Raw genomic sequence first — 22,781 nt, forward strand, 5'->3', positions numbered from 1 at the left:
TGCCATGGGGTTCCACAGGGCTCTGTTTTATCCCCCATGCTGTTTAACATCTACATGAAACCGCTGGGGGAGGTTATCCGGAGGTGTGGGCTGAGGTGCCATCAATATGTGGATGACACCCAGCTCTAACTCTCTTTCTCATCAAAACCAGGTGAGGCAGTGGCTGTTCTGAATCAGTGCCTGGACACGGTAATGGACTGGATGAGGGCCAGTAAACTGAAACTCAATCCAGACAAGATGGAGGTACTGTGTTAGTGGGTGGTTCGTCTGCCCGGCTAGGTGATATTCAACCTGTTCTGGAGGGGGTTGCGCTCCTCCTAAAGGATCAGGTTCGTAGTTTGGGGGTGCTCTTGGATCCAGAACTGTCACTTGAGGCACAGGTGAACTCAGTGGCACGGAGCACTTTTTATCAGCTTAGGCTGGTATACCAACTACGCCCTTATCTGGACAGAGATAGCCTAGCTACAGTTATCCACGCTCTGATAACTTCTCGTCTGGATTACTGCAATGCATTATACGTGGGGCTGCCTTTGAAAACGGTCCGGAAACTTCAGCTGGTCCAAAATAGGGCAGCAAGATTGTTAACAGGGACTGGCCTGTGAGCTCATATTACGCCAGTACTTTTTCAGCTGCACTGGCTGCCAGTCCATTTCCGGGCCCAATTCAAAGTGCTGGTATTAACATTTAAAGCCCTTAACGGCTTGGGGCCAGGTTATCTGAAGGATCGCCTCCTCCCATATGTGTCTGCCTGGACCATAAGATCATTGTCAGCGGCCCTTCTCCGTGAGCCCCTGCCAAAGGAAGTGAGGTGGGTGGCTACTAGGAAGAGGGCTTTTTCTGCTGTGGCACCCTGGCTCTGGAATGAGCTCCCTAGTGAGGTTCAGCACCAGGTGAAGACCTTTTTATTTTCCCAGGCATTTTAGCATTTTAGCTTTCTAAACTTTTAGCTTTGCTGTTTTAAATCTGTATTTTAAACTCCTGCACTGCTGCTAGGATTTATTGTGGTTGTATTGTTATATTGTGGTTTTAATGTTCTATACATTTTAAATTGTTTTATTGTGTGCTGTTTGGTTTTAATTTTTGTGAACTGCCCAGAAAGCTTTGGCTATTGGGCGGTATAGAAATGAAATAAATGAATGAATGGAGAAAAATAAGATTTATACTATATCTCTCAATGAATAATATTAGCCACTGTACTGTTTTAAGTGGTTTAACTTTTTACTGAAGATACCGTATGCATGTTACCATTTACTTCTGTTGTGGCTAGGGAAGCTGATTTAAGGTATCCTATCTTCACTTTCAGCTAAATAATTATATTTCTTCTTAGAAATGAAACATGAAATCCATGTTTGGAGATTGACAGCACAGCGAATTAACCCCGCCAGCAGAGAAGAAACAGCTGTAAAGTGCCTCTTAGTGCAAAAAGTTCTTACTCTGGAGCAATTGCTGAGGAAAAAGCTCAAAACATTCCATAGGTAAGGCCCCTGTCAATTAGCTTTTTGCAAAAGGCTAGTCAGCTCATGGGAGATGTTTATAAAAATGCTTATTCTAAAGCATTCTAAAAGCAATATATATATATATATATATATATATATATATATATTCTAAAGTGTGTGCATGTGCGCGTGTGTGTTTGTGTGCGCTTGTGTGTGTAGGGGGGTTGTATCCAATGGGATCTGTCCACCAGCAGAATGGACACCAATAGTAGAACAGATTCCTGCTTCCTCCTGCAGCCTCCCTTATGCCCCTGCCCCCAAATCTAGTTCATGTAGCGAGCTTAATGGTCAGGAGTGAAGAACCATTCTGAATGGGCCCTTAAATTTGCTTCTCTGAATCCATTTTTCTTTTGTGCTACAAACCTTGAGTTTTGCTCTTACAGAGTTTTTTCTTTCTGAAAACTAAAAGACTAAAAAAACTTCCTGGAAACTGGGATATAAAATATCTCAGGAAATCTAATAATTCTTAAAAACATAAGAAGACCCCTGCTGGATCAGACCAAGGGTCCGTCTAGTCCAGCATTCTGTTCACACAGTGGCCAACCAGCTGCCTGTGGGAAACCCTCAAGTAAGACATGAGTGCAACAGGACTCTCCCTCTCAGGTTCCCTAGCAACTGGTACTGAAAGGCATATCATCCTCAGTACTGGAAGTAGCATATAGTCATCAGGACTAAAAGCCATTGATAGCCTTATCCTCCATGAATTTGTCCTTTAAAGCCATCCAAATTGGTGGCCATCACTACATCATGTGGTAGCAAATTCCATAGTTTAACTATATTCTGTGTGAAGAAGGACTTCCTTTTATCTGTCCTGAATCTCCCACCATTACGCTTCATGGGATGACCCTGGGATCTAGTATTTTGAGAGAGGGAGAAAAATGTCCCCCATCCACTTTTGCCACACCATTCATAATTTTGTACATCTCTGTCATGTTTCCCCTTACCCTCCTTTCTTCTAAGCTAAGCAGTCCTAGACATTATAGCCTTTCCACATAGTGGAGTTGCTCCAGCCTCTTGATCATCTTGCTTGCTCTTTTTCTCACTGGAGTGGGTTTTTGCTCCAGCCAGTGGAAAGTATTGGGATAAAAAACGCCCCATGTTTTTTTCTTTCTTTCAAAGTCAACTGATCTAGGGAAACAGACTTAAGTGTTCTTCTTCTGACTCCACGTGCAGGGATTTGTTTTGGGCCTTTTTATTGCCCTGAGATACACTGGAATTTGGTTTGGGGTAGTAAAATATTCCAAAAACTGTTAGTGTAAATTTATTTGCATAGTTGCATGAACATCATGACTGGATATGTCAGGTAAAGACTTGTGGTTGGTAGCACAAAACTTGCGGTTTATGGCATACTGCACAGAACTACTCAATGTTTTTGCTGAGGTTTTGAGTGGATACCAGACTTCATGTTTTGTGATTTACACTGTTAACAGATGCAGTAAACAGAGCCTAGAGTGTTTTCATGACTTGGGGGAAGTGTGGTGAGTTATATCCCCACCCCTGCCTTTTTGGTAACAAAATGATCTAGGGCTGAGCCTTAGAAAAGCTTTATATGGTTACAGTGAAGTGACTCAGATTAATTTTGATATGACTTCACTAAGTGTAAGTGGGTACAGAATTCTGGTTTCAGTTAATTAATGACAAAATAGGTAATAGTGCCATCTTTGAATGACAGTTCTGAAAGAACTCTCTATTAATGCAAATCTCCATATGTGGACTATTGTTTCAGGCAAATCTCACAGGAAGATAAAAACTGGGAAATAAATATTCAGGAGCTCCAAAAAAAGGTAAATGCTTTCATATTTCTGAGAAACCCTACCTCCTATATTTTGTCATTATTCACTTTCCTATCACATTGAGTACATTTCAGTGCAAAACATCTTCCATTTTGAAATCTTCCATGGCCCTCCCCCTTTCATCTTTTGAAAGCATCACCTTACAGAAAAACCTGGATCCATTTGACAATTTTAACAGAGCTGTTCAAAAGAGCAAAGGCAACTTGGAACAGCCCTAAAGTATCAGCACTTAATGCAGCTGGTAATTAAAGGGCTGGTAAGCAAGCCCTTTTCTCTGCTTCGCGTCCGTAAGCTGTAATGTAATACTTTCAGAGCTGTAGGCTGCTTTATATTTCAAATTAACTTTGATTTATTTGGAAGTATTTTGAATATATATGCCAGATTTTGATGCATAGCTATTATTAACCACCCCTTAATGTGGTTTTCTGATGGTGTTTGCTAGCTTTAATAAATAAAAAGGAAACCATATAGATTTATCCAGGGGAATGGTCTGTACCTGACATGGGCCTAGGAGACTGGAAAAAATGAAGACTAATATAGGAATGAAAGCCCTTAGTAGTGAAGATATAGGAGATAGAATCTCCTTGTGAAGAAAAGAAGATCCCTTGGAGCTATTTCATATATTATTAATATCCTATATTGAAAGCGCAGAGGAATATGGAAATGGGTGAAAATGGCATCTTGAATGTCATGCATAATTATTCTAGACATTCCTGCATTGAGCAGGGGGTTGGACTCGATGGTCTTGTAGGCCCCTTCTACCCCTGCTATTCTATGATTCTATGTAATTCATGGTGAGTACATGCATTAGGAAACCGCAATGGGCCGTTGCTTCCCTGTGTTTATATGGACCTATGGGCTGGGTTCATGGTTCTGTTCACGGAAAGTTCCTCTGCCCAATTTTGAGGATGACACCCCCTATACACACCACAGCTCACCCCGTTCAGCAGGGTCTGCTCTCTCTCATTTTCAGGGGGCTGGAGGGGCTGCTGAGGGAAGAAGGGGCTGTGGAATTTCACTTCGGCCTGCTCAGTTGATACAGCATAAATCTGGATTCAGCACTACGTGCACGCATACATTACTTATGTGAAGGATAGTCATATATGATAATCTATTTGTGGGTTCATATATTTCCAACACAGACATGGAGTTCTTTTATTTATTTCATTTCTATACCATCCTATAGCCAAAGCTCTCTGGGCACAACCACAAATGTGGGGTCTTTTTGCCTCGCAAAATTGTAATGAGTAAAGTGACCCTGAAAGTGGGATGGAAAAAAGTAAGTGCTATAAGGAAACAGAAAGAATTAAGCATATAGGCCATGAGACATGTGATCTCAGCTAGGAGGGTGTCATTTCCGGTCCAGGTTATCTGAAAGACCGTATCCTCCCTTATGAACCTGCCCATGTTCTGAGATCTTCTGAGGAGGCCCTTCTTTCAGTCCCACCACAGTCACTGGCACGTTTGGTGGGAACCCAGGAGAGGGCCTTCTCAGTGGCTGCCCTACAGCTGTAGAACACCCTTCCCAGGGAGGCTAGGATGGCTCCCTCCTTGATGTGTTTCCGGAGGCAGGCTAAAACATTCTTGTTCCAGCAGGCCTTTGGGACATAGTTGGAACCTGGGGGTAAGCTGCTAAAATGCTGTTTTAAAATGCTGTTTTAATGTTTTAATATAATTTTAATTGTATTGTTGTTATATTTTAACTTTTGTATATTTTCATATGTTTTAAGTGTATATGTTTTAATTTTTGTAAGCCGCCTTGTGTCCCAGTACTGGGGAAAAGGCGGGGTATAAATACAAACAACAACAACAACAACAACTAAATGTGAATTTATAGTTGAAATTGTATTCCAGCCTTACTGTTCATGCTATAAGAAACAAATATGTTTATTTTCAGCCCCTGTAACTGACAGATATATTTTTATTTGTGTAACTAGGATGAAAACTTATGTAGATGCATCTGGTTGCCATTCCTTAGATTGTAAGAAGTGTTGCACTGAATTTAAAATAAAATAAAATATGTGTTATGTGTTTATGAAATGTGTTAAAATTCGCAGAAACAAAACACATCCCCTTTCTAAATTTAAAATATTGTTATCACACCTCAGGTGTTCCCTCTGTGATTTTAATAGAATCTTCCAGGTAGTGTAAACACATTTTTTTACAACTTAGAAAAGCATGCTGGTTTGAAAATATACATCTGAAGAGTATTACTTCCTTCACATAGTCCATGTATTCTCTTGTCTCAACAGCACAGAATAACCGACAAAGTGCTTCTCATCAAATGCCTGACTGTTTTAGGATTTGTTATCCTCATGTTCTTTCTTAATTCCTCTGTTCCAGGAATTCACCTAGATCTTGGTAAGCTCCATTTGTCTTCTTTCTTTGTTAGGAAGTGGAGAATAGAAGTGCTGTAGTTGACTGTGCGGCTGGCTTGCGGAGCATGGGTTCTTTCTGAGACATCTTTCTTTACCATGAATTGTAAAGGCTTGTATGGATATTCCTTTCTTTTTCCTTTTTAAGGATGATGGCACCCTTTAACTCTGCAGTTGTAAAGGATACATATGTCTTCCCTCCATATCTTTCTGTTCCTTTTGCTGGGATCTCAGCACCCAACCATACAACAACTGAAGATATTCCCAAGTGAAATGTTCTTCCTGGCTGCCACTATTGCCAAGACTGGTACTTTAAAAGGGGGGAAAATGGAAAGGCAGGATATTTTTCAGAATATCTTAAACTGCAGTTCCATGAACGCTTACTTGGAAGTAAACACTATTTGGTACAGTGTGACATTTTAAGTAAACATACAGTAGGACTGAGCTGCAGGCATTTATGGAGTGCTCTAGAGTGTTTCAAGTGCTTTACATACTAGATACTATGCAGGAGATCCAGGATATATAATATAATTTTTGCTTTCTAGAAGTAGCTGGGGAGGGAGGGGGGGTCTAACCCTTTGCCTGTGTGTTGCAGACCTAACCCCAATTGCCCCCTCCCCTGAGTTTCTACAAAGGGCTGCCCTTTAGCCTAGTCTGGAAGCTGCAGCTAGTGCAAAATGCGGTTGCCTGGCAGTTGTCAGGTGCCACTCCATCTCAGCACGTAACACCTCCGCTGAAGGCACTGGCTAGTGGCTACCCATCTGCTACCAGGCCAGGTTTAAGATGCAACAAAATGTTGCAGGCTCCTGTTCAGGGTTTCAGCCAACCATGCCCCTTTCCAGGATAACTCCAATCCATTCTCCCTTTCTGGTTTTCCATTTTTTCCTCTCAACAGTCAGTCAGTGTTCTGTGGCTGCTGAGCATGTACAGTGTTCACTGAGCTGGTTTGGGGTATCTCTCTTAGGGGTTTTCCCTATTTTTTGTACTTCTGAAAACCTTGGGATTTCCTTAAATCTGCTGATACCTCCCTCTTGTGCATGGGTGGTACCATTTTGGCTATATAAGGATCCAGAATTAGAGAATGAGTTTGCTATTAGCATATTGGGTCTGTCTGTCTGTGTGCCTATCAAAGGAAGGGAATCAGGCTTCCTGCACTGAGCAGGGGGTTGGACTCAATGGTCTTGTAGGCCCCTTCCAACCCTATGATTCTATGATCTATGATGTAAGTATTCATTTTCTGCTTTCTACTTATGTGCATCTATGAGAGAGGGAATATATATATATATATATATATATATATATATATACACACACATATATACATACATATATATATATATATACACACATACATACACACACACACACACACACATATATATATATATATATATATATATATATATAAATAAATGAATAATCATATATCATTGGGACTGGCTTTCCCTCACACACAGAGAGTTGTCCCACAGGTATTTTATTGGGAATAGATTCCAGACTTCAGCATGACTAGTCAAAGACTCAACCAGTTAGTCACACACAGTCTTGAGAGCTCTAATGGCACACTGTGCAGTACTGGATTATTCACAACAGAGGCAGAGCACTGTTTCATTGTTTTATGTGCACTCTAGCAATGATTCACAGATGTTAAGACATCATTCCTACAGTTAGCAGTTTAATGAAAATAATAACTTCAACTGCATTCAAAGGAATGGAACAAACAGTAGTATTCATTACAATATGGTCTTTGAATCTGGAGCCTTGTAACTGGAGCCCCCATTCTGATCTCATAATCATAGGCCAGTTCATGTGCATTCATTGTTGTTGTTGTTGTTGAGTCGTTCAGTCGTGTCCGACTCTTCGTGACTCCATGGACCATAGCACGCCAGGCCTTCCTGTCCTGCGCTCTCTCCCGGAGCGTGCTCAAGTTCATATTCATTGCATCCGTGATGCTATCTAGCCATCTCATCCTCTGCCGTCCCCTTCTCCTTTTGCCTTCAGTCTTTCCCAGCATCAGGGTCTTTTCCAGGGAGTTTTCTCTTCGCATTAGGTGGCCAAAATATTGGAGCTTCAGCTTCATTATCTGACCTTCCAATGAGCACTCAGGGTTGATTTCCTTTAGGATGGACTGATTTGACCTCCTTGCAGTCCAGGGGACTCGTAAGAGTCTTCTCCAGCACCACAGTTCGAAAGCATCAATTCTTCGGCGCTCAGCCTTCCTTATAGTCCAGCTCTCACAGCCATACATTACTACTGGGAAAACCATAGCTTTGATTAGACGGACCTTTGTCGGCAAGGTGATGTCTCTGCTTCTTACTATGCTGTCTAGGTTGGCCATAGCTTTCCTCCCAAGGAGCAAGCGTCTTTTAATTTCATGGCTACAGTCACCGTCTGCGGTGATCTTGGAGCCCAAGAAAGTAAAATCTGTCACTGCTTCCATTTCTTCCCCTTCTATATGCCAGGAAGTGATAGGGCCAGATGCCATGATCTTCGTTTTTTTAATGTTGAGTTTCAAACCAGCTTTTGCACTCTCCTCTTTCACCCTCAGCAAGAGGCTCTTGAGATCCTCTTCGCTTTCTGCCATTAGGGTGGTATCGTCTGCATATCGGAGGTTGTTGATAATTCTCCCAGCAATCTTAATTCCGACCTCTGATTCATCCAACCCGGCATTTCTCATGATGTACTCTGCATATAAGTTAAATAAGCAGGGTGACAATATGCAGCCTTGTCGTACTCCTTTCCCAATTTTGAACCAATCGGTTGTTCCATCTCTGGTTCTGACTGTTGCTTCTTGACCCTCGTACAGGTTTCTCAGGAGACAGGTAAGGTGGTCTGGTACTCCCATCACTTTCAGAATTTGCCACAGTTTGTTGTGATCCACACAATCAAAGGCTTTAGCGTAGTCAATGAAGCAGAGATAGACGTTTTTCTGGAATTCTCTTGCTTTCTCCATGATGCAGCGAATGTTGGCGATTTGATCTCTAGTTCCTCTGCCTCTTCGAAACCCAGCTTGTACTTCCGGTAGTTCTCGGTTCGCATACTGCTGAAGCCTAGCTTGTAGGATTTTGAGCATCACCTTGCTGGCATGTGAAATGAGCGCAATTGTGCGGTAGTTTGAACACTCTTTGGCGTTGCCCTTCTTTGGAATTGGAATGTAAACTGACCTTTTCCAGTCTTGTGGCCACTGTTGAGTGTTCCAGATTTGTTGGCATATTGAATGCAGCACTTTAACAGCATCATCTTTTAGGATTTTAAATAGCTCGGCTGGAATACTGTCATCTCCGCTAGCTTTGTTGTTACTAATGCTTCCTAAGGCCCACTTGACTTCACTCTCGAGGATGTCCGGCTCAAGTGCATTCATTACTCCTTGATATATCAAGTGATTTCTTGTATGTGTGAATCAGCCATCGTAGGTTAAGCAACTCATGTAGAACTTCCATATTACCCAATTGCAACTCATCTCGAACATGAAGACAGTTTGGATATTTGGTTGAGATTCCTCACAGGATAACTCATTCACACAATTATGATCCCTCAAAAAAAGATGAAGGGAGAGACACGTGAATGGGTTTATTTCATACATATGGCTGAATGTGTGATTCCCTCACATGTGTTGTTTGAGATGCGTAGCCCTCCACTCAACATATCTGCTCCTCAATCACAGAACAGAATAGATGTTCTGATGTTTGTGTTGAGTTACAGACAGGATCTGTGAAACCATGGGCAGTTTCCTGGAGGCACAGACAACACATACCATGAGTGACAGGCCTCAGTTCTCATACCCGGAATAGGCTCTAATGGCTTTTCCAAGCCTTGACTCTTAGGAGAGTGGGGAGTGGGTTTAAAACAGGCATGTGGAAACTGTGGCCCTCCAGAAGTTGTTGGACTACAACTCTCATCAACTCTCATCAACCTGGACCATTGGACATGGCGGCTAGCACTAATGGGAGTTAGAACCCAACATCATCTGGAGGGCAGAAGGTTCCTATAACTGCTTTATAAGGGCCATGCTATGATTCGGAGCCTTGCACTTTTGCAGTGTACCATAGCTTCTGTGTGTGTGTGTGTGTGTGTGTGTGTGGTGGGGGTGGGGAGATGTTGGTGCATCAAGCAAGTATTTACAAGGAAGTACAAGCAAGCATTTCGGGCAATCAGTCAGTCAGAATTTGATCTGTGATGATTTGATCTGCAAATTTCACACAGCAAATCATCATTCAATTTATACGGTGGTCACTAAAAGTAGGCCTTTGGGGCAGAAGTCTAGGCCCCCACTCAGCAGACTGAACAGGAGGTCTCCTCAGTGCAGCAGGGCTGGCTTACCACTTTTTGAAGTAAGTAAAATAATACACATTATTATCAACTAGTCCCATTCCCCCCTGCAAAAGACCCTTTGAAGTAAATAAACTAAAGGCACAATCCTTTGCAAGTTTAGACAGCAGGCTGGCTGGGGCATGCTGGGAGTTGTAGGCCTTTTTTCTGTCTAAACTTGCATAAGATTGTGCCCTAAATCGTTTACCATTATCAAAGGGACTGTAAAACCATTACATTCAGAATCTAAAATTACCTAACAGCACCACTGAATTTAAACACACTGAACATACATGAACATACATGTGTGAATTCATCCACCATGGAAAGTGAAGGGCATTTTTGGATCATGGGGTAAAATCCAATGTAAGTCCTACTTAGAGTAGACCCATCGAAATTAATGGCACTTAAGTTGGTCATGACAAACTTCTGTTGGAGTCTACCTGTGGTGACATTTTACAAGGATGACAGTAGCAAGGTTACAACAGTGCACTCCTATGCATATTTACTTAGAAGTAAGTCCCCCTGGGTTCAGTGGAACTTACCCTCAGGAAATTATGTTAGGGATTACAACCTCAGAATCATGGAGTTGATATCCTGGTGGTGGAGTGACCTAAGGGATGATGGCATAGTCAGTAAAAATAGTTGCATTTTTTTGAGGATAGGCCTGGGGTAGGTTTTTTAGTCTGGGGATAAGTAATGTGATTTTATACCAATCATATACATGATCATGTGTGTATAAACACTTATTGTTTATTTAAATTAAATTAAAAAATGCTAATTTTTGTGAACCGCCCAGAGAGCTTCAGCTATTGGGCAGTATAGAAATGAAATGAATAAATAAATAAATATTGCGACCTATCATATTTGGTAGCATCAACATTTTGCTCTTGTAGCCTGCACTGTACAATGTCTTGATTTTATTTAATGTGACATCCAATTCTTCAACAAAATGTATTATTGCCAGAGTGCTCAATTAGGATTTGTGTTGAACTGCTCTGATGAGAAGGTCCCTGTTTTATTGTTATTTCTTTGGAAACCACTTGGTATATTTATTGACTCATGTGCATAATTTGTAAGAATTTCGGAAGAAATCCACTGGAGAAATTACACACTGTAATTGCAAAGGGCAGCAACACAGCCCCTCTGGCAAACACAGCCCCCCCTTAAACAAATGGCATTGAATGCATTATGCAAATCGCAGGGGATGTTACATCTTAATAAGCAAACGAATGATGTCCAAGAAAATGGCAGGGTGCACGTGTAATTCCTCTTCATTTTTCTGTTTGTTGATGCTTTGGTAGCCATGCAAGGCTGCTAGCTTTAGTGGTAATTTCCATCATTAAATGAATGAACATAACAGGTGGGTAGCTGAGTAGTCATGTGTGACCCTTGCCTGAAGGACTGTCTAGCAACGATAAAAATGTTTACATTACTCTGGGGTGCCTCATATGCTCAACTAGAAATTAGTTTGGAAGTTCCAAAATGTGGTGCTGCAAGAGCTGTAGCAGTGCCTGGCTTGCTTAAAATCAATTACCTGCTAGATTCTATATTTTGGGATGTTTATAGTTACCTCCTTTGAATTCCTTGTAAGATGAGTGGGAGATACATTTTTAAATAAATAATATTGTCATCTGCTCATGGCTGTGAACCCTCACCACAAATAACATATAAAATCTGGCCCAGGAGTGACCTAGCTCACCACTTCCTTGGTGTTATGCCTCTGCTGGAGGGATCCTCCTCTGGAGCTAGAACTCCCAGAGACAGCCAGCACCAAGGAGCCACCCATGGCAGGAGGCCTGGGAGAGCCTGGGCCCTCAGGGGAGATGACCAGGGTCCTGTCCCCACAGGAGGAGGGGAGTTCTGCCTCTGAGGCAGACGTTGGGCAACCACCTAGCCTCCGAGAGTGTCGTCATCTCAAGAGGCAGGCCAGTGGGGCTCCTTTAAGGAGAAGTGCTTGAATACAAAGAAGGACTCCTCAAGAGGAAGGGACTCCTCAGGAGCAAGGCCTGTAACAAACTGCAACTGAGCCCTGTGTGGGGCTCAGGAAGTTCTGGCAAAATATACCTGCAGTATCAGTCTAGCCATTGCTAGAAACAATGTCTTTTACCAGCCCCAGCTGGCTTATATTCTGTTTTCCTGACCTTGACTTGTGATTGAACCTCTGTGCTACTGACCTTGGACTCCTGCTTGACTCTGCTTCTTGGACTGTGTATCCTATCTGAAAGTTTATCTGTGTTTGTACCTTGGCTGCTCTTCAAGTAAAATTGCTTTTGACCATTGCCTGCTTATTGACTTTCTTTTGGATTGCCCCTTAGTTCAACCTGACCCTGATCTAGCCATAGCAGGACACTCTGCTTGCTGCACAAGAGGGTAAAGATGCTCTTTGCAGCAGAACATTTCACTTTGATCAGGGTAGGGCTGGATGGGGGAGAAATTCGTCCAGTTCGTGTTTAATGCAAATGTACTGAATTTTGTACTTTCAAACCAATATATGAACTGAACCTCAGTTATCCTTCAAAAATCACACTTCTCTTAATTTTGCAGTGGAGTTTTCCAATTAAAATACATATAGAAATGTGTCTATTAGGGAAAAGGATGCACCAAAGTGTGTATATTAGGGAGAATAAGATGAACATGCATTATATTAGGAAAATTGCTTGCAAAAAATGTGTATGTTTGGCAAAATTGCATGAAAAATTGCATACAAAAATGCTTATGAATTTTCATGCAAACTTAAAAATAAAGCAATCTCAAATTTCAGATTGAACTGAATTTAAGACTGGAAAACTCTCTAAGTACAGGTAGAACTGAATTTAAGACTGGAAAAGTGAAACTGAGGGAAATTGAAATGACAGATTTATCCATCCCTACTTCAGAGTGCCTGAGAAGGGAGAAGAATCAGGATTGCTGCCCATTTTTCCCTGCACATCACAGAGCATAGAATCAGCCAGTGCCCTGAACCAAAATTAGATGGAGAGACCCCATCACAGGTCCCAGCATGGTTGGAGGTTAGGCAGAGCCAGGGCATCCTGAGGGAAACCTCACAGGGATGTGGAAAACAGCAAAACCTGAGCTCATCAAGGTTCTCCAGGTTCTACCTTGAAGCTCAATCTGCCTAATTCCTGTATCAGATAGCAAGCTTTTCTCTTTTCTTTTCATGTGAAAATTGCAAAGTGCTTGGGCATGTACTTGGGTGCGCATTCAAAATCGTGCTATCTTCTCCCATTGATTAAATCATGTTTGTGTGCACTTCTAAAAAAGTACACATTTCCATGTGTATTTTTCAAATGTACGTATTTTTAAATGCATACCCCTGCTCCACCTCCCCCAGTATCATAAGCTTGGGAATGTACAAGCTTTAACTGCAGACTGTACACATGCTCACATTCAACCCGGTGCCCTCAAGGGCAGAGATGACAAAAATCGTGAGTTGCACCCCAGACCAGAAGGTGGAGTGTTCAGCTGGAAGCATGAAGCATCCCATTCCATAGCCTGGGAAGAACAATTCTTGGGAAGAGGAATTCCTCTGGCCTAAGTGTGGTCAGAACCAGGATCCCACTAGGGCAGGTGTGGCAGCCAAGCTGACTACAAAACCTGTCCATTGTTGCTTGGAAGCTGGTGGTGAAAGATAGTGAAAAGTATATACAAACTTAAAAATAATTGCAAAAGTAATTGTTTTTTGAGAAAACCATCACACTAGCATAAAAAACAACGTAGTAAAAGTTGCAGTGTTTAGCTTAGCCAACCTGGTTTCTTTCAGATGTTTTGGGCTACAGATCCCAGCATCCTTGACCATTGCCCATGTTGGCTGGGTCTGATAGGAGCTGAAGTCCAAAACATCTGGAGGGTACCAGGTTGGGGAAGACTGGCTAGCTGAATAAAAAGGATTCCCCCCCCCATCTCCAGTTGTCAGTAGGGATGGATGGATGGATGCCCCGCCCCCGCCCGGGTCCTCTGGGCGCCTACCAAGCTGCTGCCCTCGCTCGCATGTCCCCCATGCTCACTGAGCCATCTGCGACTGTCATTCCCGCCGTTGCCATTTTGCAAAAAATAAAATAAAATGGCAACTCGGGAACTTCCATAAATTTAATATTGTGCACATAGTGGCCCATTTACACCTGTAATACTGCATAGATGGGGCCTTTACAACCGCTTTGTGCGCAATATTAAATTTATGGATGTTCCCAAGTTGCCATTTCCCCCCACAAAATGGTGTCCGTGGGAACGATTGGCACTCACGGATGGCTCAGGGTAGGTGAAGATGGCTTGGCGAGCGGGGGGGGGGACACGCAAGTGGGGGCAGTGGCTCAGTGGGCGCAGCCTGGAGGTGAGAGCGGGGAGGAGTCCATTGGACTCCCAGACTGAGCCGGATGCCTGCGCCATCCCTAGTGGTCAGGCTAGCCTTATTACAGGGCAGATAGGTGTGAAAAACTCTGGTCACTGCAGCCCACCCTCTGGTGGGGATCTTTAAAAGCACCAGGCAGTTGCAGAGGCCTCTTTCCTGGCTCTGAGAAGGGTAGGAATCATTATCCAAGCAAACAGGACAGGGCAAGACAGTGTCACGCATGGCACCCCATACTAATAACAGCAGTTGTATATAGAAATGAATAAGGAACTGACTGAGGGTGTGCGCCTTACAACCACCTTAGGTCCATTCCAATCATAGATGCACACCTCCAGCAGAGTATCCTCCTCAAGATGGCATAGATTGTGTCTGGCCCAACACATATTGGGGCATAAGGCACTTGAAACAGTTGAGGTGGCCCAAAGCTGACTGTGGGGTACATACCCTAGCTCCTTATTTATTTTTACACCCATCGGATATTATTATTATTGGCATGGGGGCATGGGGGCTGATTGTGTCTTGTGCCCAAGCAAAGCACTGGGCCAGGCGCATCTCTATGCCAGAAGGTTATGACAGTGACTGCTAACATCAACAGGTGTTAATGCTCGTATAGTAAAGGAAATTTACAAGATTTAGCTTCAGAAGTATTAGAGGGATTTACAAAAAGGACCCATTTAACCCCAGAGAAGCAGAGATATTAAAATGTCACATGCCTGTTCCTTTTCAGCAGCAACTGGTGATGAAAAAAAGCCTCCTGTTTTGCATTTAACTGAGCGTTGCAACTTTTAGAATATTGTTTTTTATGCTAAGCTGATTGTTCTCTCTCTCTCTCTCTCTCAAAAACAAAAACACCAGAACGTAATTTCTTTGCAATTATTTTAAAGTTCAACCTTATTTTTTTTTACTGTGCTACTCCTACATTCTTGCTCTAATGACCTTCTGGACAACTCTGTTGTGGTTCAGCTCTTAGCCTTCAGGTTTCTGACTCTTGGTAACCCTGCTGGCACCCCCTGGACAGCTCCCCAACTGTTCAGTACTTGGCCACTAGGCCTCTCACCCATGAAGATCATGCTGGTTTAGCTAGTTCTGCTTTCCTGGCTAGACTAGAAGCCCAGAACAGAACATGGAGTAGTAGTAGGAAAGATTGCAATAACCCTTGTATAGGGCTCCCAGGAAGCGAGGAAGCAGCACAATGTCCTCTTTGGTCGGACACCTGTGCAAAGTGAAAGGACTGTTGCCACTCTCACACTCTTCTGTGCCATTTATTATATTTATTTTTATTACATTTATATCCCATCCTTTTTCCTCTTGCAAGGAACCCAAGGCAGCTTACATGGACTTCTTCCTCCTCCTCCTCCTCCTCTCCATTTTATCCTTACAACAACCCTGTGACATAGGTTGGGCTGAGAGGCACTGACTAGCCCAAAGTCACCCAGTGAGCTTCATGTCTGAGTGAAGACTAAGATCTGGATCTCCTGCTACAACTGGCATGTAGCAGATGGGGGAACAGTGGTGATTTGGGGTGCTTTCTTCACTCCACACATCTCTTTCTTGAAGCTGGAAGAGGATGAGGGATGTCAGTAGTGGCATGAAAGTACATAAGTAGGGAAATTGAAGTGGGAAAAGTTGGAGTCAGGGCAGGGCAGTACTTGTAGACTGCCCCCCCCCACACACCCGAACTCCAGATCGACAGCTGTAGCCAGTGCGGGAGGGGAAGGCAAGACAATGAGTCCAGGAAGAGTGTGTGTATGTGTGTGTGTGTGTGTGTGTGTGTGAGAGAGAGAGAGAGAGAGAGAGAGAAGCAGCAACTTACACATTTCCTTCTCCTTTGTCCAGAGTAGCTAAATGATCCTCTCCCTCAGATATACCTACTGCCCAATTCTATGCTTTAAAAAAATTATGAAGTAAGTGCCAGTGAGTGAAAAGGAGCTTACTCCTAAGTAAGTTCATTTAGCAGGATTGTAGTCTTTGGCAGAGATCCTATTGCACACTTACTTGGGAGTAAGTCATATTGACCTTCATGCGGCTTATCTAAGTAAATGTGTGTAGGAAAGACTGAGCTGTTACTTGCTTTCGGGCTGACGAGGACCAACGGATCCATAATTCCTGCTATCCTTATTCTGAGAAGCTTCTCTCTATTCCACCCACAGGCTTTCCTTTCATTCCTTCACCAATAAGGAGTTTTCTCATTTCTGGCAGGAGTACTCAAAGGAAATTTTGGAATCTGTGGGGGGACTCAGTCGGGGAGCCCAACAAGGTGGGTGGTATGGTTCATATTTGATTGTGAGGGCAGAACGATATGCTACACATAGTTCTGCGATACCTCTTTGAGGCTCTTGTCTCAATCAGCTGCTGAGGCAGCTGGTGTGGGGGTGGGGAGGGGGCAGAGAGGCCATTTTCCCTTTGGAAAGTACTTGTGTTTCTTGCCCGCCGCCCTGCACAACTGCTTTTACCCAGACAGGGGAAAAAAAGTGTGTGTATCTTTTCCCCAGTGGGAATAAACTAACTCAGGAGGCAATCTTCAGAGGGAAAGTGCTGCCAAGGAGAAAGGGTGGGCAAGCTTCTCTTTTAGCTGTTGTTTGTAAGCAGAAGCCTTGTGTTTTTTTGTAATGGGTAGTTCTGGATGATGTTTTTGTTCTTTCCAGAACTCCCATGGATTGGTTCCAAAGATATCTTGTGTGCCAAGAAGAGCCTTAGAAACATATTAAGTCCCTACACTTGATGCCATAACGCTTCTTTTAACTGTGCTTGCAAGCAGAAGCAATTACAATTTACAGTGAGGTCCTCATTATTGTAAATATACTGTAAGCACGATGGGGCAAAAATGACAGCTGCCATTGAGCAGGGTTAAATGTCATTATACTGTATTCTGCACCTCACTAAACCTTTGGGAAACTAGTCCACATATATTTACTAATAAGCCTGTGTCCAGGCCTGTAATTTACCAAGTTCCATGGGAACATATTAGCAAGGAAGAGGGTGCCAAAAGGAATATTAGCAGTTAACAATGCAAACACCATTGAAAATTTAGTGCTTTGTGAAAAGTTATTTTACAGTCAAAACTCATAAATCCACTTCTGATGGAGCTGATGACTATCATGCCCCTCGGCAGCATGGAAGAAAGCCTTATAGTCTGTAAAAGATTAAAGAGAGTATATCACTTTTTACATAACACTGTATATGGAAATAGGATATGAATACTGAATGAACATGGGGGATTTTGCTCTTTGGCAAAAAGCCCTAACCTCTTTTAACCAATGTCAAAGAGGCAGAATCACTACAAGCTTTTACAGAATATATGATGAAAATCCCTCCTATACTAACTTTCACCACCTTAAATAATTTATTTCAAACTTCTTGCCAAATATTTTGGAAAGGGGAATAGAGGCTGGCACAATTCTTCTTTCTATTATCCATCTATTACTCTAAGCATCTTCAAACCTCACCTTGGAAAGAACATCTCATGTTTGAAACTACAGTGCCACTGAAACTGCTCACATATTCAAGCAGAACATTTCTGGCATGATTAACATGGGCAGTTTAAAGAAATGAGCCAAAAATATTTTATAAGTAAATACACCCATGTATGCTGTTGGATGTTTTGGATGAAAAGCCTTTTCAAGGAACAAAAAGTTCATTTTATAAATCGGCTCTGGTATTTACAAATAACAACTAGCGTGAGTTATTGCATGGCAGAGTGCTTCCTTGAGGAGTAAAACATTTGAGAAACGTATCCTTGGGAGATGCAGTGGCATCTTCCATGAGCGGGAACATCGGAGAGGCAGGATTACTGCTCACTAAAGCTGCCACTGTATCTTCCATGGTTGAGGATCTGCCCCAGTCGTAAGAACAAAAGGGGTATGCTGATGTAGCAGAGTGACCCTCCAGCTTATCAGGGGTAGGCAACCTGATGCCCTCCAGATGTTTTGAACTACAGCTCCCATAAATCCCTGCTAGGATGGCCCATGGTCAGGGATAATGGGGCCTGTAATCCAAAACAGCAGGAGGCAACCAGTTTGCCTGTGCTTTGACTCAGATGACACATTACTTTAAAGACACAGCTAACAGCCTTTTCTTTCTTCATCTAAAGCAAAAATGGGGAAGCTCAGGCCTGGGTCTTAATCCAGCCCTCTGGGATGACCAAGAGAGCCATACCCCCTTCTGTGGCCCTACCCCTTTCCCCCAACTACCAATTTTTTGGTGGCTTCCCGGCTTTTGTGCAGTTTTCCCCCATTCTAAACGGTTGAAATATCTCTCCTGAGGCTGAGTCACTGGCAGTAAGTGCTTGAAGCTAAATTATGCTGGTCTTTTTGGTCCTGCTCCTTTTGCCTTTGACTCTGCCCACCCCTGGAATGCAGCCCCTGAGAGCACCTCCAAAATTGAATTTTGCTGTCAGGCTGAAAGAGGTTAGTCAGCGCAGGGCCATCAATCTGGATTGGGGCCCTTGAAAGGGAAAGGAGTTTTTTTTAAACCCCCTCCCCTGCCCCGCCCTGAGATCCTGATCTCAAATGGGGGCCCTGTGCCTGCAATTTGTATTGCTACAAAGTGATCCACGTTTGTGTGTGTGTGTTTTTACTTAGTTTTTTTCTTTGATAAAGCAAAATGTGGCCTAGGTTAGCTGTAAAAGATGGCCAACTCTGACTGCCACACAAACAGTCCTTTCCCCTTAATAGCCTTAAGGAGCTTGCTTAAGGCCAGAAAGTGGAGAGGAAGTCCTGAAAGCAGCCAAATTAGGACTAAGCTATTCCTGTGGTTGGGCTTGACTATGTCAGGGAGGTGAAAAGAATGAGAGGGGAGTGACCTGCCAGCCAGAGCAAGGCGTGCATTCTTAGGCTCAGGACCTAGCCACAAAGCTGATCTACACAAAGTAAGGGAGTTCAGTGCAAGAAGCTTTGTTCAGGATATAGAGAGGCATGGAAATAAGGGGCTAGTAGCTGTAGCTTCTCCAGCCTTTCCCCTAACTTGGTCTCTTTGGCCACTCTCCCCTTTTGCACCTGGAGTAAGCAGGTGTTTTGTTTTGGCCCCGTGCAGGTGAGGGTAGAGGGTGGGCAAGAGGACTAGGGGAGGAGCCACAAGCAAAGAGCTGGTACTCAGCAGAAGGTCTTTGCAGAACAAGTGGCTCGAGATTAGTAGACAGCCCAAGCAAGTGTCAGGAGCTGCCAGGACTCAGGGGCAAGCTACATTACAACTTTAAACTGGTTTCAAACCAGTTTATCTAAAGGGATCCTGCAGTTTCATGAGGGTACTGAGAATTCTTTGCTAGAGACAGCTGTCCCTTGCCCAAGCGGCCCCTCTTCCTAGAGCTACAATTCCCAGAATTCCTGTATTTGGTAGCCGTAATTGCTAAAAACAAGTTTGAAACCAGTTTAAAGTTATAATGTAGATTGCCCCCCTAAGTGATATCCATAGGATCTGTGTGTGGCTGCCCCTTGTGGTGATGCACTGAACTGCAGCATCTACCTAGGGTCCTAGGCAGTGAATTACCCTCAGGCCTTGGACTGACTCCATCCGCCCTGGCTGGCCATTAGATCCTCCTGGACAGGAAGGAGTATAAGAAGCCTTTCTGACCTGGCCCAAGCAACATGATCTTCCCAAGCTTTCGTGTGTTCCTGTATCCTTTTATTATGCTTACTCTTTATTCCTGCCTGTTTTGTCCTTTGATTGTGCCTTGCTGAGTGACTATGGGAGAAGGGGAAGGCTATGTGTGTATGGGAGGCGGGGCATCTGTTTTCATTTTCTGAGCCCCTTGGATTGGCTCAGGAAATCAAGTGATTTCTGATTTTTAAGAAAGATACTGGTTCACTTGAATGACTTCAAATCTCCAGGGCCAGATGAACTGCATCCTAGAGTAATAAAGGAACTGGCAGAAGAACTCTCAGAACCACTGTCTATTCTCTTTGAGAAACATGGAGGATGGGTGAAGTGCCAGATGACTGGAGGAGGGCTAATGTTGTCCCTATCTTCAAAAAGGGTGAAAAGGAGGAACCTGGGAACTACAGACCAGTCAGTCTGACATCAATCCCTGGGAAAATTCTGGAGCAGATGATAAAGCAATCCATCTGTAAGCACCTTGAAAACAATGCAGTGATTACTCAACGCCATCATGGATTTGTCAAGAACAAATCCTGCCAGATGAATCTGATCTAATTTTTAATCAAGTAACCTCCCTTGTGGACTGCAGGAATGCTGTGGATATAATATACCTCGACTTCAGCAAAGCTTTCGACAAAGTGCCCCATGATATCCTGATGAGCAAATTAGCTAAAAGTGGGTTAGATGAAACAATTATCTGGTGGATCCACAGTTAGCTACAGAATCGGACTCAAAGAGTGCTTATCAGTGGGATCTTCTTAAACTGGGGAGAGGTAACGAGCGGGGTACCACAGGGCTCAGTCCTGGGCCCAGTGCTCTTCAACATTTTTATAAATGACTTGGATGAGGAGGTGCAGGGAATGCTGATCAAATTTGCAGATGACACAAAATTGGGCAGGATAGCTAATACCCTGGAAGACAGAAACAAATCATGTGAAGTACTAGTTCCCCTCTACTCAGCACTGGTTAGACCTCATTTGGAGTACTGTGTCCAGCTCTGGGCGCCACACTTTAAGAAGGATGCAGACTGGAGAGGGTTCAGAGGAGGGCAACAAAGATGATCAGGGGACTGGAAACAAAGCCCTATGAGGAGAGACTGAAAGAACTGGGCATGTTTAGCCTTGAGTAGAGAAGACTGAGGGGAGATATGATAGTGCTCTTCAAGTACTGGAAAGGTTGTCACAGAGAGGAAGGCCAGGATCTCTTCTCGATCATCCCAGAGTGCAGGACACGGAATAATGGGCTGAAGTGACAGGAAGCCAGATTCTGGCTGAATATCGGGAAAAACTTCCTGACTGTTAAGCAATATGACAATGGAACCAATTACCTAGGGAGGTAGTGGGCTCTCCCACAATGGAGGCATTCAAGATGAAGTTGGACAGCCATCTGTCAGGGATGCTTTGACTTAGATTCCTGTATTGAGCAGGGGGTTGGACTCGATGGTCTTGTAGGCCTGTTCCAACCCTATGATTCTATGACTCATTGGTTTGCTTGACTCAACCAATGTTTTTTTAAAGAAGGGTTTTTACCAGACTTCTGCAAAGCTGCCAGAACCAACCGTCTCTCAAATGAAGTATTTATTACCTTGGTGACCTCTTCTCCCTGTCTGGTTGACTTAATGAGCCAAAATGAGCAAAGGTTGAGAGTTCCTGTGGTAGGTCTCTCTCCTCCAAGAATCATGTCCATATTGTCAGACATGTTGCACAAAGTGAAAAGTATCCATAGAAAACGGAGAAGACAGAGCCCTAGTGATAACCAGGGGCAATTCTGATAGAATTAGGCATCCATGTTGGAACTCTTTTCCTTACTTGGAAATGTCACAGAGCATGCTTGGACAAAATGGGTTTGATTGAAAAGCTTTGCCCCACTTTCTTCAGTGACACTCAGTGGATTCTGGGGTGCATCTCTTGACTTCAGTGCCAATTGATTGGGACTTCTAAAATATTGCTGTCCCATGGTGGCCAGTTGGGTTGCTTCTGCCTTCAGATCATCCTTCCTAGTAATCTCATACTATCCATCTATGTGTGCTTGTGGTTTGCTGAGTACATTTTGAAAGTCTGACTTTGCTGCAAACGTCATCAAGGATTTTAACAGATGATACCGTGAGCATGTCTTTAATATTTTCATTTTAAGAACACATTCATTTCAAGTTGTAATGGTTTGTAACTGTTTCAGATTTAGACTGATTTTTCAAAAATTATTTATTTATTTATTTATTTCATTTCATTTCTATACTGCCCAATAGCCGAAGTAAAAAAACTTTTCAGTTTGGAAGTGATCCAAAGAAGAGTCGATATATTAAAGGAGGCAGCCTTTCCTTATTAGTCACCTTGAAAGACAGCAGTTGTTACCATAATCGTTTGTTTCCCTTTCCTCTGAATCTCGCTCTTTCATAGACCTAAATTTGAATATTTTCCTTTAGAAATTCAGTATTCAAATTCGTCATTCATGATATCTTAAGAAATGTCACCTTAACATTTTTTCTCCTTCTGAACAAGGAAACGGCAACATACCAAAAAATACAAACATCACAGAAGCAGAGGTGCTGTTTCAGTTACATTCATACTTCCTTTGAGACTGAACAATATATGCAAATTCTCTGCATGGAAAAGCTCAACATAAAAAATGTTAATAGAATCCTCCTATCTCCATTGCTCATTAGAATCTGTCACTGAGCAAAACCGAAATGTATATTTCAGTCCTATAGAAATGAATAACGGCAATAGTCACAAAGTGGCATGCATGATGGTGATGTTACTCAGCACGTAGTGGTATCCATTTGGAAATGGCTTATCTGATGCAATTCAGCATATGCTGAACAATGATGTCCTGTTACCTTTCAAGAGATCTAGAAACTTACGCTTGGCAT

At 43.0% G+C, this 22,781-nt stretch overlaps 1 protein-coding gene across 2 annotated transcripts in view; it reads left to right on the top strand.

The window, feature by feature from the left end:
- The window catches only part of OCA2 (OCA2 melanosomal transmembrane protein), a 287,533-nt gene that overhangs the window by 165,790 nt on the left and 98,962 nt on the right, over positions 1–22,781 (top strand). For both annotated transcript variants that reach the window (XM_084841774.1, XM_084841775.1), the window contains exons 15-17: positions 1,328–1,475; positions 3,223–3,280; positions 5,542–5,650. In XM_084841774.1, coding sequence (XP_084697900.1) covers positions 1,328–1,475; positions 3,223–3,280; positions 5,542–5,650 — 315 coding nt within the window. The remainder of the gene's footprint in view (positions 1–1,327; positions 1,476–3,222; positions 3,281–5,541; positions 5,651–22,781) is intronic.

This window comes from Heloderma suspectum, chromosome 3, assembly GCF_057233095.1.
Source record: "Heloderma suspectum isolate Gila_16-S chromosome 3, 16-S_ref, whole genome shotgun sequence".
NCBI lineage: Eukaryota > Metazoa > Chordata > Lepidosauria > Squamata > Helodermatidae > Heloderma > Heloderma suspectum.